We start from the raw sequence: 18,446 nt of genomic DNA, 5'->3' as shown, positions 1-18,446 counted from the left end.
GTTCACAATGATCTGCATCGGGCTCTGCACCCTTTATTCTTATTTTAGCCAGGGTTTTCTTTATAGCCGATTCTCAAGAAGTAATACATTTTGCATGTTTAAAACTGCTACCCTTTGCACCCATACTTTCAATGTGTTTCATGGGGGTTAGGGGTTTGGGGGTCCCGTGCCATGTCAGGAGTTGTCTATTTGAAAAGTAAACTCAAGTGTTAAAATGTGCCTACAATGTTGCAAAACTTCAAGTCTTTAAAGAACACATAATGGTGATTCAAACTTGATCTTAGGGTCACCAATAAAACTCTAGGCCTTTTTAACTGGCTATTATTTTAATAAATGTATTCATTACGCATTTACACCTACTAATTTTAATTGTTAAATTTCACCAGGTTTAAACTACAGTTGTCACACATCTTATCTATTGCCAGAGAAAGGCTGCAGATCTCTTAATCCAAATCCAATTTTTATTACTTTTGCTGTACTTTACACATTGGTTATAAGTCACTGTAATATCTGAGTTAGCAGCAGCTTACTATCATTTGCAAAGCTTGAAGTAATAAACCTTTAGAAAGTGTACCTGTAACCTCAGAGGCTAAGAGCTATAAATCAATCACACGTTTTATAGTGAAACCTCAGGGGCCCAGCAGCTTCCTTAGCGTGTCTTAAATGAATAATACTTCACATGCAAACCCAGAGCCTGAGCGCCATCCATTCCTTACCGTGTGTTTCAGAATAAAATCTCAGAGATTAGGCAACTTAACCTAATATGTGTTACATCATCTAAATATTAAAAGAATACTCACCAATTATGAATATTCAAACTGTGAATGGCAGGCATGTGCCTAAAGTGGAAAAAAAGGGTTGTATAGTTTCAAGCGTTAATACTCTTGATAAAAGAGGAAGAATAAAAATCAGACGTGGTCTGTAGTAATAAACATTTATTATCTTTTCTCTCTCGGTTTGAGGCACAAAGATATCATTTAGGATTGATACCTCAATTATCCAGGCATTGTCTGAATGTTTCTCTTCAACCATGCTATCAAGTTTTCTGGCTGTGAATTTTCTAAAATTTAGGACAGGTATGTCCCAGGTGATATCTTCAATTTCAACAATTATTTCTGGAACTGGGATGTCATATTTTTACAGTTTCAGTTAAAGCTGATGGGCTACTTTGTTGTGTGTCATTCAAATTTTTGGACAAGAATGTTTCAAATCCTGCAGGAAGGTTCAGGGCTGTTTCCACCAGTTTGTTGTAAAACCAATCAAAACATATTGCAAACAATCCTGTATGTAATGCAGAGTCGTAAGTGGCCATTAGCAATCACTCATCCATGCATCTCATTGCTTCTCTCCTGAGCCATTCATGTGTCAGATTTGGGTCCATAAGAGCTGTCCACAAGAGATCTGTGTATTTCCCATTGCTTTTGTGGTTTCTCCAGTTGTTGTTGTTGGTGGTGGTTTGTTCTCCTGTACTAGTGTACCTTCTTATCTTGTTTTTGATTTGATCATCAGGCATTCCCTCTGATTTGTGGATTGTTCTAGCCAAGATATATGATGGATGTTGCTCTTGGCTTTCCAGTTCTAGGCTGTAATATTTTACAAAAGGAAAATCCTGCGAGCCGAGAAGGAATTCTTACAGTCCTATGATTGAAGATCTCCATGAAGCAACTTTGTTTTTGCATCCAGACTGTTGAGGTCTTTCTGGGGCCAGACTACAATCCCAAAGCTGTATGAGATGACATGTTTAACTAACCGATTATCTACCTGTATTTTGTTCCTCGTCAAGGAACCTATAAGGATCATTTTTACCATTCTTGTATATTCACTGCTGATCTCCAGTCTCTGCTCTTTATGGTTTATGTTTACACCCTCATCAACTAACAAGTAATTCTTAAGTATCCTCTTGGTCAAGTTCTCTTAATGGATAATCTTCAACAAAGGTTGATTTTAATTTTCCATTAATGAATGCTACTTCGGTAAGTTTTCTAATCCAAACACTTTCATGTGAAAACCTGTGTGGCACTTAAGATGGCCTCCAAATGAAAACTATGCCATAATCAGAACAGTAACATGGCTTCTCTCTTGTGTGAATTGTTTTGTGAGGTGAAAGGTGTTTTCTTTATTAAAACTATTTGCCATGTTCCAAACAGCAGTATGGCTTCCTCCTGAGTGAGTTTTAATGTGCCTCCAAAGAGTATTACTGTGTGAGTGTAAGTGTTATGGCTTCTCCCCTGTGTGAATTCTTTATTGGCTATAAATATGGCATCTTGGTGAAAATGTTTAACCACATTCAAAGCAGCAACATGGCTTCTGTCCAGTGTGAGTTTTAATGTGAATCTGAAGAGTACTACTGCTAAAGAACTGTTTTCCACATTCAGGGCAGCAATATGGCTTCTCCCTTGTGTGAATTCTTTGGTGGATCTGAAGAGTATGTCTTTTTGAAAAAAGTGTTTGCCACATTCAGAACAGTAATATGACTTCTGATCCGTGTGAATTCTTTTGTCATCTGAAAGGTTGTTGCTTTGTGAAAACTGTTTGCCACATTCAGAGGAGCATTATGTCTTTGTCAGTGTGAATTCTTTGGTGGCTACGAAGATGGCATTTTTGTGAAAAGTGTTTGCCACATTCCAAACAGCAATATGGCTTCTCTCCTGTGTGAGTTTTAATGTGTATCTGAAGAGTACCAAGCTGAGAGAATTGTTTTCCACATTCAAGGCAGCAATACGGTTTCTCCCCTGTGTGAATTCTTTTGTGAATCAAAAGGTTGTTTCTTCGTGAAAACGGTTTGCCACATTCAGAACAGTCATAAGGCTTCTCTCCTGAGTGAGTTCTAATGTGTATCAGAAGAGTACTACTGTGTGAGAAATGTTTACCACATTCAGAACAGTAATATGGCTTCTCTCCTGTGTGAGTTCTTTGGTGGCTACGAAGTTGCCATCTTTGTGAAAACTTTTTGCCACATTCAGAACAGCTATATGGCTTTTCCCCTGTGTGAGTTTTAATGTGGTTCTGAAAAGTACTACGGTGAGTGAATTGTTTTCCACATTCAGGGCAGCAATACGGCTTCTCTCCTGTGTGAATTCTATGGTGGCTCTTCAGATGGCTTTTCTGTGAAAACTTTTTGCCACATTGAGAGCAGCAATATGGCTTCTCTCCTGAGTGAGTTAGAATGTGTGTCCGAAAACTAGTGCAGTGAAGGAATTGTTTTCCACATTGAGGGCAGCAATATGGTTTCTCCCCTGTGTGAATTCTTTGGTGGCTCTGAAGATGGTTTCTTTGTGAAAACGTTTTGTCACATTCAGAACAACAATACAGCTTCACTTCTCTGTGAGATTTAATGTGCTTCTGAAGAGTACTATAGTGAGAGAATAGTTTTCCACATTCAGGGCAGCAATATGGCTTCTCCCCTGTGTGAATTCTTTTATGATCAAAAAGGTTGTTTCTTCGTGAAAATTGTTTGCCACATTCAGAGCAGCAATATGACTTCACTCCCACTTTAGTTTTAATGTGAATCAGAAGAGAATTACTGTGTGGGTTCTCCCCAGTGTGAATTCTTTGGTGGCTCCGAAGATTACTTATGCCAGAAAATTGTTTCCCACATTCAGAACAGCTGTGACGTTTGATTCCTGTATAAAAGTTTAAAAGAAAAAATAAAAGCTTAGGTTTTAATCCACTACTCTAATATTGGCATTACGTTACAACATTACTTAAATGTTAGTTGAATTTATGAACAAACTTTTATAAGCAATTGCTTTAATAAGCAATCATAAGACTTAAGTAGCACATGGAAAGATACTCAACTTCTCAATCTTTTCATTGGTGTTACAACTACTCACCGCAAGAGCATGACCACAGACGACAAGAAGTTAAAATAGTAAATGGAGTATATGTGACAGGCACAATCAACAAGATTATTGATCACGTTTTAACTAAATTACAGAACAAGCATCATCATGTCACCATATTCTTAAAATACTATTTAAAATTACATATACATTTTATAATTAAAAAATTGATAATCTTCAGTTATTACAGTGGAGAGATTATTGTTTAAAATAGTGTATCATGCCAAATGTGAAATGTACTTTTATTAATCAGAATGTCTTGATATTTCTACACAATTGGCCCTAAGCCACTTGACTCCATAATCTGTTTTTTTTTTTTTTTATTTATTTGATATATTTATTTTTATTTATTAACAAAGCAAAACCTTTCCATATTTAAATGTGACATGCTGGAGCTATACACAGAGAATAGAGTAAATAAACTTAAATGAATAAAACATGCAGGTCAATGAAAAAACGCAGGGCACCATATATCACTTGACTGATCATATGAAACAGCAAACAGGACAGTTGTGGCCAAAATGCAAAATATATTTCTGGCTGCATACCACCTGCAAATAGAATAATCTTCTTCAGCTAAAACAGGGGCCTCAGGAAGGACAGTGAAATGGACATGTTTTATAGAGTTTGAAATCTGTCCAAGTTTCTTTTTACAAATGCAAAAGACGGCATTTTGAGGCTCATAACCAAGACTCTATAAAATACACCAAAATTTATTTTTTACTTACTGGTTTTAGATGACTTATTAGGTGGTGGCAGATGTTTCAGAGTTCTAGGAGATAACATTTCTTCAGTTGTATTTGTCTCAGACTGTAAAGATTCATATTTTACATTGATAGAAGACTCCACAGATAAAGAGGGTCTGCTATGTGAAGAGACTAACCCGGTCACTGCTCCATCTTGATGTTCATAATGAAGGTCATCTTCATTGACACTCTCAATACTACTATTGTCGTGTTCCTCTGTGTTGGCACACTTCTCTTCAACCTCCTCTTTAATATTTACTGTCCACACTTCACAGTCCTCCTCCTTAATGTCCAGACTCTCTTGTTCAGGGTGGACACTCTCCCATTCACAGTCCTCCTCCTTAACAATTATGGTTCTTTTCTCCATTAAATTCATGTCAGCCTCACACACCTCCTCTTTCACATCCATGGAAACATTACAGTAAATGGCAGATTTTTTTTCTCTGAGAATAAAAAGAGTGTCATTTCCATTAAAACCAAATCATTCAAATCTTAAGACATTTGATTTTTATGACATCCTCTTAGTTAAAGCTGATGTCAAGTCAGACAATTCATAGCAAGTTGACAGTAACCCATTACTCTCCACATCAGATTAGGTGTAAAATGAGTTTGGGAATGAAAGGAGGGTGCAACAGGCTAGAAGAAGGAGATCATCTTGCACAGTTGTGCATGAACAGTAATCACTACTTTGATTAAACAGTCAGTGCTGTTTGGGTCCCAGAATTGTATTATCAGTTAATGTTATGGAAGATTTATACAAGTTAAGGTAATATTAATATTAAGGTAAGAATCAGGGGCATATGAAGGATGTGAAAGGAAATTTAACTGCTTGCAAGCTACGAAGGATTAAAAGCTGTTTTATTATAATGGCAGGATATTCATACAGGCGTCTGTCATAAGAGAAGGTGAACTTGGGTAACTTCCTGTAGTAATGCAGCCATTAGACACAGGAAAAATTACCTTTTCTTCTTTGGGGCTTCTCTTGACACGTACACAAAATAGAAACGGTTGGCCGAACTGATGAAACACTTAGATGTGGTTTCAGAAGTACTGCGGTAGGCTGGTGTCCCGTTTCCTGCTTTGCGCCCTGTATTGACTGGGATTGGCTCCAGCAGACTCCCGTGACACTGTAGTTAGGATATAGCAGGTTGGATAATGGATAGATAGATGGATGGATGTTTCATAAGTAAGGGGGAGGGAGGAAAATTAATATTAAAGCCGATTGAAACTGGAAAACTTTTCTGCTTTGCAAAGCAGGAATCCATGTACTCATCGTGACTGAATAAAGACTGATTGATTGAACTATTCCTGTCTTTTTCAGGGGTTACTTCCACAAGGAGGAACTTAAAATCGATGGGTAACTCATCTGATGTGACATCACCTTAAGCTTGCAAAATCCAAAAACATTATTTAAGCCATAACCTTAATTTATATAATCTTAGCGAGACGGACGCAATTGTCAGTGTGTTTCTGTGAAGATGGCCATCTAATGTGACTGACTTTAATTAGCCTGTGACTCCCTGAGATAAAATTAAACAGGTTTGCTTTTGTCTTTAGCCTTAGGGGCAGACTGTGTGTGCAAGACAGCTGACAGCCAATGAATGTTCCCCTGAGCTAGAAGGCTGAAAATTAAGTCAAGTCAAGTCATTCCACACAAAGTCAAACCAACAGTACCCAAGGATTTTCAGGAGGGACACAGTACCAAAGTAGTCCAGTGTTCCTCTCAGGTCACTGGATCGCATCCATGTCTCGCAACCATATAGCAAGACAGGAAGCATCAGAACTCTAAAGACTTGCACCTTCGTCTTTTTGCATAGATATCGGGAGCGCCACACACCCCTTTCCAGCACCTCACGACCCCCTGTGCTCTCCCAAACTGTCTACTGACTTCATAGGAAGAGTCACCAGAGACATGAATGTCACTGCCAAGGTAAGTAAACAACAAGGTCGACACTCTCTCCGCAAACAGACACACTGCTGACAGCTGTGCCCAAGAGGTCATTACAGGCCTGGATCTTGGGTTTTTATCAGGATACTCGCAAGCCCAGACACTCAGACTCCTCACTCAGTCTCTTGCGTGCTGTGAAAATCACAGCATTGTCAGCAAAGTCAAGATGTATGAATCTTTCTTCAGCAACAGATGCCCCACAGCCACTGGACTCCACAACCTTGCCAAACACCCAGTCCATAGGTAGGAGCAAAAAGCACACCCCTGATGCACCCCAGAATTAACTGGGAAAAATACAGAGGTTCTGCCTCTACTCTGCACAGCACTCACACTACCAGTTTACAGGCCGGCCATGATATCCAACAACCTCGAGGGGATCCCGCAAACCTTCAGGATGTCCCACAGGGCAGCTCGAACGGTTTACAAAAATCGACAAAGGCTGCAAAGAAACTCTGCTGATATTCATGTTTGCGCTCCAGGAGAACCCTCAGTGCCAGGATGCGTTTGATGGTAGACTTCTTAGGCATAAAACCAGACTGTTCCTGTCACTGGTAGATAAGCAAGTGATCACAGATCATATTTTGGATGACCCTAGCAAGGACCTTACCCGGCACCGAGAGCAGTGTTATCCCCCTGTAGTTGCTGCAATCTAAGCCATCACCCTTCCCTTTCCAGATAGGGACAACAAGTCCTGTTTCCCAGTCAGTTAGGATGATGCCAGTCTCCCAAATGGAAGCAAAGATTGCCTGCAATGCCAGGAGAACAGCCTTACCACCAGCCTGGAGAAGTTCACCCCAGATACCACAGGTCCCTGCAGCCTTTCCCCCCCTCAGCTGGTTCACCACCTGTGCAATCTCATTGAGATTGGGTGGTTCACAGCTAATTGGAGGATCAGCCTCAAGAACCGTGGACCCAGAGATATCCAAAATCCTAGCCGGAGGATCAGCTTTGAACAACTGCTTAAAGTAGCAAGCCCAGCAGGTCACAACTGCAGTGTCATCCATAAGGACCATTCCATCAGCTGTCCTGACTGCGACTATCAGAGGAACAGATTCAGATGTGCGTAATGCTTCGATTCCTCTGTAAGCAGGACGTAGGTCGCTAGACCACAGATGGTGTGTCACTTGCTCACAGATTCCTCTAACAAACGCCACTTTATCTGCCCCCAGAGCCCTCACAGCCGTCCATCTCAGTTCCTGGTACAGATCAGAGTTGCCATTGAGCCATGAGCTGCGACTCCTCCTGATGATATCCAGGGTGCCCTGCAAGATGAAATACCTCCTTCTGGGAACACCGGTAACACCAATACAACCCTCAGCAACCTTCACGGTCTTGTCACGGAAGGTCTCCGACATCACATTATGATCAGCAGTCGTACCCAAATCTGAAAGTTCCCCACACAAACTGTGCAAACTCAATATAAACAGCGTGATCTTGAAGTCTGGCGAAGTCCAGCCTCATTTTCCTAGTAGGTGGTAACCTACTGGACCTAAGCTGGATCCTAAGAGTAGCAACAGCAAGTCTGTGGTCAGAATTCACAAACTGGGCACTTCTGTAGACCCTGCAGTTTTGCAAGAGCCTCCAGCGTCTGCCCACAAGGATGTGATCAATCTCCTTCACCGCACCACCAGTATTGGAGTACCAAGTCCAACGATGCAGCTCAGGGCGCTGGAACCAGGAGCCAGCGATTCGCAGCCCCTGACCTTTTGCAAACTCAAGGAACATGGAGCCACTTTCACCATGGTTACCAGACCCATGGGGACCGAGACAATTCTCATTGCCAGCCATGTCAGTGCCAGTGGCTGTATTGAAGTCACCCATGACCAGTGGAGTGTCACCCCGTGGGCACCCATCAACCACCGAGCTAAGCTGGGAATAAAATGTCTCCCTTGCTGAGACATCACTCACCGTGGTTGGAGCATACATTGAGACAACAGATGAAGCATCCAGGGAGTGCCATAATCCGAGTCCCATAATGCACTCGTTGAAAGGAGTGACATTGGACACCATTGGAAGAAGCCAATCTGCTACAGCAACAGCTACGCCCCAAGAATGACAGCCATTAGAGCGACCAGACCAATAAAAGGCGTACCCACCTACAGAGATCTGGCCAGTCCCCGGTCTGCGCGCCTCAGAGAGTGCCTCCACTGAAATGTGGAGTTTACACAGCTCCTCTGAGAGCAGAGGAAGATGATCATCATGCCGGAGAGACAAGACATTCCACCCGCCTACCTCGCCTCAAATTGGGACCCGAGTGCTGCCGTGCAGCGGGTGATGCCTTAGCACCACACCAGTTCCGATCCCCAAACAGACCGGACCCTATTGGCTCTCCAATGGTTTCGACTCTTCCGGGGATGGGGTTCCCAAGGGCTTTCCCCCATCCCCTTCATGATGCGAGCAGCCTTCCTATGGGCAGCTGTAGCAGAGCTACTCCTACAGAGAGCAAAAAGGAGTCCTTTCTGTCGTCTCGGAGCTGTGTGAAGTTTTTATATACAGTATACTGTGTGTGTGTATATATATTATGTATATATTGTGATGGATGGCCGGCTAAATATTCCGGCCCACACCTCCAGGCCGCCAAGTGGAGCCCTCCCAACAGCATGGAGGTTCCCCGAACTCCAGCAGGGCCTTATGGACCTTGTAGTTTGTATACACAGCCCTGCTGGATACCATGGGGACCACCAGGAGCCGCTGTAGGGAGGCTTGGGGAGTGCTATGTGCCCTATAACCTGGAAGTATGTCCTGGTCACATTAACAGTGCTTCCAGGTTGAAGAAAGGAGCTTTTATCCGACCCGGAAGTGTTCACGGTCACATGGACAGAAGAGAGAAATGCTTCTGAGTCATGGACTATATAAAGGACTCTGGGAGACCAGAACACTGAGCTGAGCTGGGCGGAAGGGTGGCTAAGTGTCTGGGAGAGGAGGAGTGTGTATTGGTGTTGGATTATTTGATTATTGATTATTGTATGAGTAGTGTGGAGTGGAGGGTGCTTAGTGCACGTATTTATAATAAAAAGAATAATAATTGTACTTTTACCTGGTGTTTGGCGTGGTACCTGAGGGTTCAAGAGGTCGATAACAACTTCTACTGCTACAATATATATTATACTAGCAAAATACCCGCGCTTTGCAGCGGCGAAGCACTGCTTTAAAATTTTAAATAATAAACTGAGGGAAAATGTACCAATTATTTATTAAGGATCTCTTTGTATACCACGTTGTCAGTTCGCCCCTCCGGTTGTAATATGACCAAGCTGTGCGCTGAGCTTACTCTTGAGCACGCAACGTATAGTTGGCCATGTGAAAAGCAATCTTGCCTCAAATCAATGCCAACCTTTTGTAGGGTCTGTCCCTGAGACTTATTAATTGTCATTGCGAAGCAGAGCCTTACTGGAAATTGGAGGCGTTTGAATTGAAATGGGAGATCAGAGGGTATAACGGGGATGTGAGGAATAAAAACTCTCTCCCCTGAACCACCGCCAGTAAAAATAGTTGCCTCAATTAGGTTCTTTTGCAAGCATGTGACCTGAAGTCTCGTGCCATTACAAAGTTTCGGTGGCTGTAAGTTTCTCAGTAACATTATTGGTGCCCCAACCTTCAAAATTAGATTATGCTCAGGAGTGCCTGGAGGATTCAGAGTGTGGACCGTGCTGCAGGCTATGGACGTATATGTACGTAAATAGGATTCAGTTAGCATTGGGAACCCGCCTACCAAATTTCTTGAAGATGGGCCCATTAAGTAACAAAGACCATTGGAAAGTTCAATATGGCAGCCGACAGTGGTGTCATACCATTGAAATAAGTACGTACATTGGTTTCGGTTAGCACGGGGAAGCCGCCTACCAAATTTCGTGAAGATGGGGCCATAAATAAGAAAGTTTAACATGGCGGACGTTGTCGACCGTTATGACCGTTATGTGTTGAATTTCGAAATGCAACCTGCTTAACTTTTGTAAGTAAGCTGTAAGGAATGAGCCTGCCAAATTTCAGCCTTCTACCTACACGGGAAGTTGGAGAGTTAGTGATGAGTGAGTCAGTGAGGGCTTTGCCTTTTATTAGTATAGATGTATATGTGTATGTATACTGTATATGTGTGTGTGTGTGTGTATGTTGTGAAGGATTGCCGGCTTTTTACTCCGGCCCTCACCCCCAGGTCGCCAGGAGGAGCTCTCCCAGCAGCGTGGACGTGCCCTGAGTTCCAGCAGGGCTTCATGGACTATGTAGTTTTTATACACAGCCCTGCTGGATACCTTGGGGGCCACCGGGAGTCGCTGTAGGAGGGCTCATGGACTCTTATGTGCCCTATAACCCGGGAGTACGTCACAGTCACATGACAGGAAGGAACGATGTGCTCCCGGGGTGAAGAAAAGAACTGTTTACCCTGACCCGGAAGGAATACGGACTTGTGGGTATTGGAACAGAGACACCTCCGGGTCAGGGTGTATAAAAGGACTATGGGAAAGCCCAGACACTGAGCTGAGCTGGGAGTTAGGGTGGTGAAGTGTCTGGGCGAGGAGGATTGGTTTATTGTATAGAGAATTGTGATTTATATGAGTGTGGAGTGGAGGGTGCTTTGTGCACAGTATTATTATTTAATAAATAATAATTGGACTTTTAGTCAGTGTCTGGAGTGGTACCTGAGGGTGTTAGAGGTGGCTCCACGCCTCTACTACTACAATGTATATATATATATATATATATATATATATATATATATATATATAGCTGTACCCGGCCACACGTTGCTGTGGCTCAGTCTGGTTAAATGGAAAAGAAAGAAAAGAGAAAGCGCACGTTTCTAATATGTTTAATTTCACAATGCTTGTGGGTATACAATATTTTTTGTTGTTCCATTGTCTGTGCAGAATGTTAGACTGAATAATATTGTTAAGTTCGTAGACGTCTTTGTTTTTGGCCACAAGAATAGCTCGTTCACTAAGCCAATCGTGATTCTTATAATTGGTTTGAATATTGAGAAATACTTTTTCAACCAATTCTTCTTTTGACGTCACTAATTTGCCGAAGTTATCAGGCAATGAAATTCGTCCTGAGGTCACATCAACCGGCACCTTTCCGTTCCCAATTTCTAGATTTCTTCTACCCCGTTATTGACAGTTTGCATTATTTGATCGTAAATGCCATTTTGCTGAAGGGTTAGCTTAGGAATATTTGATTGCACATACGACAAAAGATCACCCGTGTTGTAATTTTGTTCACGACGCAATTCTACATCGAACGAAGCAGCAGCAGATCGATTCGGTGATGGCATTCCCAATTGATTGAGAACTTTGTTCGCGATTTCTAAGCACAGGTCTTCAATCATTAACAACGCTTATTTGTAGATTTCTGCTGTGAAATCCATGTTTATATTTTTATTTTACTTGCGTATTCAACCGAAAATATCTTCAGCCATGTGCGATTTAAATTTCTCCCATAACTGTGTTGGAGATGAAGGAGAGCAGGCGGTCAATATGATTGCAAACAATGCACGAATTTGATTTGGATGTGACGTGTTGCACGCGTCATTAATGTATACATCCCAGTGTCGGTCGTTCTCCAATAAATTCAGAGCTTGACATGTACTTCGTAAAGTGGCATGTGTAACGCCGTTGACAATTCTCAATTGCTGGAAAGACGTTGGACCGGGCACGCTTACGAACAGCATGAGAACAAAGAAGCATCCATCTTGATTGGGATGCACGGTGTACAGTCTGTCTATCGTAGTTTCTTTGAATATGGCAGGTTGTCCGTTGACTCGCTCTCCTCGTTTGCGTTGTTCAAATGATTTTCTACTCGCATTCCATGTGTAATACGTAGGCACTTCTGAATACAGCAGTGTTTTCGCAAACACGTCATTTTGACATAACGTAAAGAAAGCAGTTAACGTTGTAGTCGGTGGATTCAGGGCTATCTGTTGCACATTTGCAGCTGTGAAATAAACGCGTTGTCCATTTTCTAGATGTACTGCTAAGTGAACAACATCTGGACTTCGTTCATGTATGGGAAATGAAAGACTTCGCCATACAGCTTCATTGCTGCTTATGTATCTTCCAGCCTAATACTGTGCGATTTCATCGATATGTATGACCGCATTCCTATCACTTCTTTCTGGTTGCACGCCAAAAACTGCCATGTCGCTGCCTTTATTCACGTACTTACAAATGTATTTGATCGAAACATCGAAACAGAATCGTAAAATATTTAGTATAGCGTGTGTTGCTTTTACGTCCGACAGATGGCGCTGTGTTTTCAAAAAAAGCATGTTTTTACCTGTCACAGGTGTGACATCTATATAATATGTATATAAAAACACGCGCGTATTCGAATGCAACGTTGTGTCAAAATTTCAAAGCAATCGGTGAAGAACTTTCGGAGATTTAAGGTTTTGAACAAACGAACATTTACATTTTTATTTATATAGATGTTTATACGTATATATATGTACTGTATATATATGGTTTTGGCAGCCAAGCGCTTTTTTTCCAACCTAGAATACGTCTCTTGAGATCCGTTTAATCGCCTCGTTGATTGCATGTCTTCCAAGGTAGTTTCAATACCCATCTCCTGCACCGAGTCATCTCCCCTTTTATGAGTGACTGTGTTAATGGCCGTACTTCGTACAGGTCTTTGAACCCACTGAATACTTGTAACTGGTGTCGCCCGTCGGCTACTTTCGACAGAGAATGAAAGCAATTGTCGAGTAACAAAAATTATTTGTAAGTGATTTCGCATTGAAGAAATAGTAAAAACTTGATCACTTGGGTCAATACCTAAAGAAATACACACAGCAAATGCAATTGAGAATACACCAGAATCTGTATGATTTAATTGTTGCTGTGCGTCTTCATAAACTATGGGAGGTTTGTAAGGAAACAAAGCATGAAGGAGACGAAGCTGCTCTTCGGTGAGGTTGAATTTTTTATCAGCGTTTAAACTGTCATAGACATGAATTACAGCACCATCATAATAGGTACACACCCAGTGAGTCACTCGTTCAGTAGCTGTAGAAGGTAATATTTGAATATGTTTTGCATTTTGTGGAATGGGCATTATAGGTATGTCAGGAGTCCACATTAGCAAAACCTTTTGAGGTTGGAAATTGTATGCGCAGCTAAAATTTCGTTGAATTTGCTCATGTGATCTGTTGATAAATAATCATTATTTACCAACTCATTCATTGCAAAATCTGACAGTGGTAAGATCACTCCTTCCATAACACTAAACACAAACACTAAGTAGACACTAACACTAAAAAACGGCAACACCGCCGGGAAGAACACTAAATGAGATAAAGTAAAAGTCTACTAAACTTCTTTATTATAACTGCTTTATTGCTGCAGGTGAGGGGATGCTGGCACACGCTTGCTGTCGCCGCTCCTCCTTGTTAACAACACTTTTCGCAAAATTCGCCTCAATTCTGCACTTTCTTATGCTTGTTTTATTTAGTTTATTGTACGTATAGTTTGTGGATACAGCTGACTCGAATTGCATGGATTTGGCTTAATATTTACAGATTTTATGGACTCCACTTTACTGGGAACAGCTGAGTCTGTGGATCACGGGAGGAGACCTACGAACATTTCTTTGTACCTGGCGATCTAGCACCTCGGGATGATCTGTCTCCGTGATTATATTCGCTATGCTGATCTGCTCCCGTTTCATCTTACAGTACTCTACGACTGGGAACTGATCTGATGTTCATACTAACCTGGCTTATGGCTTCGGGGCGATCAAGCCTGAAATTACCAAGCGTTACTGTTTATGGCTGTGTATTGGAACATCCAAATCCTGCTTCCTCCTCCTGCTGCTTGCTATCGCCGCTCACCTACGCTAACACACCCGCCTGTCCTACCAGCTGCGTTCTGCTGTGCTGCTTCTACACTGCTATCAGCTAAGTATCACTCACTATTTTAGCACTTTGAGTACTGAGAAAAGCGCTATATAAATGTAATGAATTATTATTATTTATTATTAAACACTAAAGTACAAAAACGAAGTAGAAAGTAACACTAAACCGCAACACCGCCGGGAACACCGGCACACCGCGTCTACTAAACACTAAGAAACACTAAAGGAACAAATACTAATCAGTAAGTAGCGCGTCTACTAAACAGTAAATCAGTAAAGGAGAAAGAACTAACCGCGTCAACTGTGGAGCTCAGCTCGGAGCGAAATGAAGTGAATGAAATGAGGTGAATGGGAGGGGAGATGATCACGTGACTCCAACCCCCGCCTTAACTCTCCGTCCCTCCACAAACACAGCCACACGGATCCCAACTCTTCTTTATATATATAAATAAATAAACGGTGGCCTGAGTGCCAATCCTGCCACCAAACCCCACTATTTCCATGCAAGTTGGAGGACCGCTTGCAGGGCTGGATGCAGTTTAACTTCATACCCAGGAAGTAAAGAGGAATAAGAAACATGCAGAGTTTTGAAACTAACAAAAATAAGAGATGCTCCTCTTTCTGATGTCTCATGTTTCAGATACCATAACAAGAGGGGAAAAAAAAATCAAAGAGAAGATTGCTGATGAACAGGCATAGCTGTTAACCCTTTGTACACCATGGGCTTCATCAGGCAGCACGCTACTGTTGAATGGTCAGCACGCCATCGCTAAATGTGACATAGGCGGAGGTTTTCAAATTGTTTAACTTATCATGGTCAGGTGAGGGGATCAGCGACTACCCCAGGACAAAATGTCACGAAATGTGACATTGGCTTTAAGCTGATGTGTCATTGATTATGGTTACTTTTGATATCTGATGGTTGGACAGACAAAGACCACTGCCTGGTAACTGACTAAAACCAATCAATAAATTGCTGTTCAGTCACCCTTTTACACATTGAGCCAATCATAATGTTTGATTGTATTAACATTTTATAAAACCTTTTGTTCCCAATTTAAAGTGTTTGGTGAACTGTGAATTTTCTATTTGCAGAAGTGAACAGCTAATTGACCCAACTTGAGCCATTATAACCTCCTTTATTGGACCACCGCTATAGGGATGAATACTAATAGTGTGTAAAAGTTAAAGTTTAGTAAGGAAGGCCACCAAACTTGCTTAATGTATTAATTTAACTCAAAACACATCAACTGAATTTCTATGGAATCTTTTTGGAAACAAAGAATAGCTGTCTTTGGTTATTTTAATAGAAGCTCCTCCAAAAAACATCTAACTATTTTCTCAAACCGTTTATCCAAGGCAGGGCAGCTGAAGCCTCTCCCAGCAATCATCGAGTGCACGGCAGGAACACCACCTGGACAGGTCACTGTTCAATCACAATGTGAATACATATACACCTGCATACCCTAGGACCAATCTAGCATGTCTCCCAGAAAATAAGACCTACTCCGAAAATAAGCCCTAGCATAATTTTTGTAATATAAGCCCTACCCCAAAAATTCAGCTGACGATCTTGACTAGGGCTTAAAGTAAGGCGCCCAAGCCCAGGTTTATACTTCATGCGATGGGACGTGTGTGCCCGAAACATCCATTAAATTCCATGGACACCTTGCCACAATATCTCTGAAAAGGATGTTTAATAATTACATCTATCAATTCAGATATGCACCCATTCCAGCAGCATCGGCACAAGAACAGAAACAAAATCTCTGGATGGGGCATCAGCTCATCGCAAGGTGAACACAAACACACAACTAGTGTCACTGTAGCTTCACCAGATCCCCAAACCTTCATGTCCTTGGATGGAAAACTGAGCACACTGTGGAAAATCACCAGAAAAAAATGCAAACTGCAGGCAGGGATCACAAGGGACGTAACTCCCTGCGAGACAGCAGCGCTACCGCTATGCCACCCCATATGTGTAACTATTAGCAGTATTCATTATTTAAACAAAGTCAACGATTTTCTGTAAATGTAACATGCATACTTTAATGCATTTCATCATGAAAGTGATATCAAGTATAAATCTAAGAATTCTAAATGTGCAGAGAGCTGGAATATTATAAATGTAATGTGTTCTGTGTGGCGATGCTGCTGTCAGGTCAGGAGGAAGTCCCAGAAGCGCATAGCGATTTGACAACTGGGTCGGTTTTAAGATAACGTTTACGACGGTCTGCTCTAATGACAAACTACGGGATTGAAGAGGACATTTCCACTTTAATCACAAAATAGACATTTTCATTATGTCCTTATTTTCTTTTTCAAGTATGGTACATTCTGATGGTACTGTAAGGGTGCAACAAAAAAAAAAAAAAAAGACGGCACAGAAGATGGTATGCGAGACTTAAAATATATCAGGTCATTACTTTGAGGCATATGCGATACTTGAATATCAAAGTACCACGAATGCATCTCCATGTCAGGATTTTGCTTCACCACATCGAACCATTCATCAAACATCGAAGCACGCACCTCAATCCTGGAGGATCCTAAAAGCAGCTGATGTAGCAAGAAATTCACACTGAAATTCAGAGTTTGAATGTAGAGAGTTATGACGATATTCCAGAAGATGACGACATGACTGTATTTGGATAAATGTATATTGTTGTACATGAATAAATATAAGGTATGCCCTGAAAATAAGCCCTAGTGCATCTTTTGGAGCAAAAATAAATATAAGACCCTGTCTCATTTTTGGGGAAACACGGTAGCATAGCCAATTCAGCTAATCTGCATGTCTTTGAAGAAGAGGAAACACACGGACACAGGGAGAACACACAAACCCCACAGAGGGTCCAGAAAACATCTGAAAATTAGATTTTCAGATCGGGGAAGTCGACATCCTGCTTTTTTCAATAATAAGAAAATGAATGTGTTCTCCACACATTCAAAGTCCCCCCACCCAACCAATTTCGTAAGTCATGTCCACCAAGGATTTCTGCATAAAGCAAAGTATTTAAAACTAAGTTCTTTAACACTTACACTCGTATGAATGGATAGAAGGATCTTTAGTAGTCCCAAGGACAAATTTAGCTTTATAAAAGGAAGCGGACAAAGTATTAAAACAAACAACTACCCCCTTAAAGCAAAGGCAAATTTTACAAAAACAGAAGAAAAAAAATGTTCTGACTTTGCTAAAACATTAAAGAGACCTCACAGCGTGGCTTTATAAAGGTCTGTTACCACTGGTGTAAGGAGTCCCAGTCGGATTTTTTTAAACACGTCTGCTGAATATTTTGTTGGCTGAAAGTCTTTAATTTTAGTGTGTCGGGAGAGGATGTGCAGCATTGTCCATAATGACACTCGGTTTTGATTTATCTCTCCCCTTTGCTACAAACTCCAGCAGGTCCAGGGGGCATCCCAGAGCTGAGTCTGCCTTCTTATTCAGTTGGTAGATCTGGTGGGCCTCTCTTGTAGTAATGTTACCACCTCAGCACACCACAGCCTAGAAGATTGTACTGGTCATAAGAGTTGTGGAACATGTACAGTGGATAGAAGAAGTCTACACACCTCTAACAAAATCGCAGATTTTGTGTAATAAAAAAAATGAAACAAAAGATAAATCCTGTCATAAAAGTTGCAATCTATTCAAAGAAGGAGAAAACAAATCAGAAACTAGTGAAAAAAGGGGGAAAAATGTACAAACAGCTGGTTGCATTAGTGTGCAGACCCTTTAATAATCTAGTATTGGGATTGGTTGATTGTGAACACAGCCACATCCATCTCATCTCAAATAGTTGTTAGTATACACCTGACAACAATTAAAGGGGCTCTGGTTGAGCTCAGGTAACGTTTGGCTGTTCCTGTAGGATTATTCCGATATCCTCTTGGTTGCAACATATTGAAAAAGCTGTGATCCAGAAACAGCTTTGAAACCATGAATGGAATCTCATCATTGAAAGGTATCAATCAGGACAGAGGTACAAAAAAGCATCCAAATCATTAAACATCTAACAGAGCACAGTGAAGACAATCATCAACAAGTGGAGAAAATACGTCTCA

The 18,446-nt window shown here is 41.4% G+C and overlaps 2 protein-coding genes across 2 annotated transcripts in view; both read right to left on the bottom strand.

Annotated features, from left to right (window-relative positions):
* LOC114664931 (gastrula zinc finger protein XlCGF57.1-like) overlaps window positions 1-18,446 on the bottom strand; it is a 607,208-nt gene that overhangs the window by 402,027 nt on the left and 186,735 nt on the right. The window lies entirely within an intron of this gene.
* On the bottom strand, window positions 1,683-5,186 carry LOC114665638 (zinc finger protein OZF-like). The gene is made up of 2 exons (XM_028820252.2): window positions 4,571-5,186; window positions 1,683-3,623 (listed from the first exon to the last, which is right to left on the bottom strand). The coding sequence occupies exons 1-2, from the start codon at window positions 4,995-4,997 to the stop codon at window positions 2,542-2,544; spliced, it is 1,509 nt and encodes a 502-aa protein (XP_028676085.2). The 5' UTR covers window positions 4,998-5,186; the 3' UTR covers window positions 1,683-2,541.

The sequence above is a fragment of the Erpetoichthys calabaricus genome, chromosome 1 (genome assembly GCF_900747795.2).
Source record: "Erpetoichthys calabaricus chromosome 1, fErpCal1.3, whole genome shotgun sequence".
NCBI classification, from domain to species: Eukaryota; Metazoa; Chordata; class Cladistia; order Polypteriformes; family Polypteridae; genus Erpetoichthys; species Erpetoichthys calabaricus.
The sequence above is the reverse complement of the archived record's forward strand: the minus strand, read 5'-3'. Positions and strand labels throughout refer to the sequence as shown.

Excerpts from the sequence above, each read along its gene's own strand:
- LOC114665638 (XM_028820252.2), bottom strand. The coding sequence starts at position 4,997 with ATGGATGTGAAAGAGGAGGTGTGTGAGGCTGACATGAATTTAATGGAG. Across the intron at positions 3,624-4,570 it reads TAATAAGTCATCTAAAACCA|GAATCAAACGTCACAGCTGT; the intron begins GTAAGTAAAAAA and ends ACTTTTATACAG.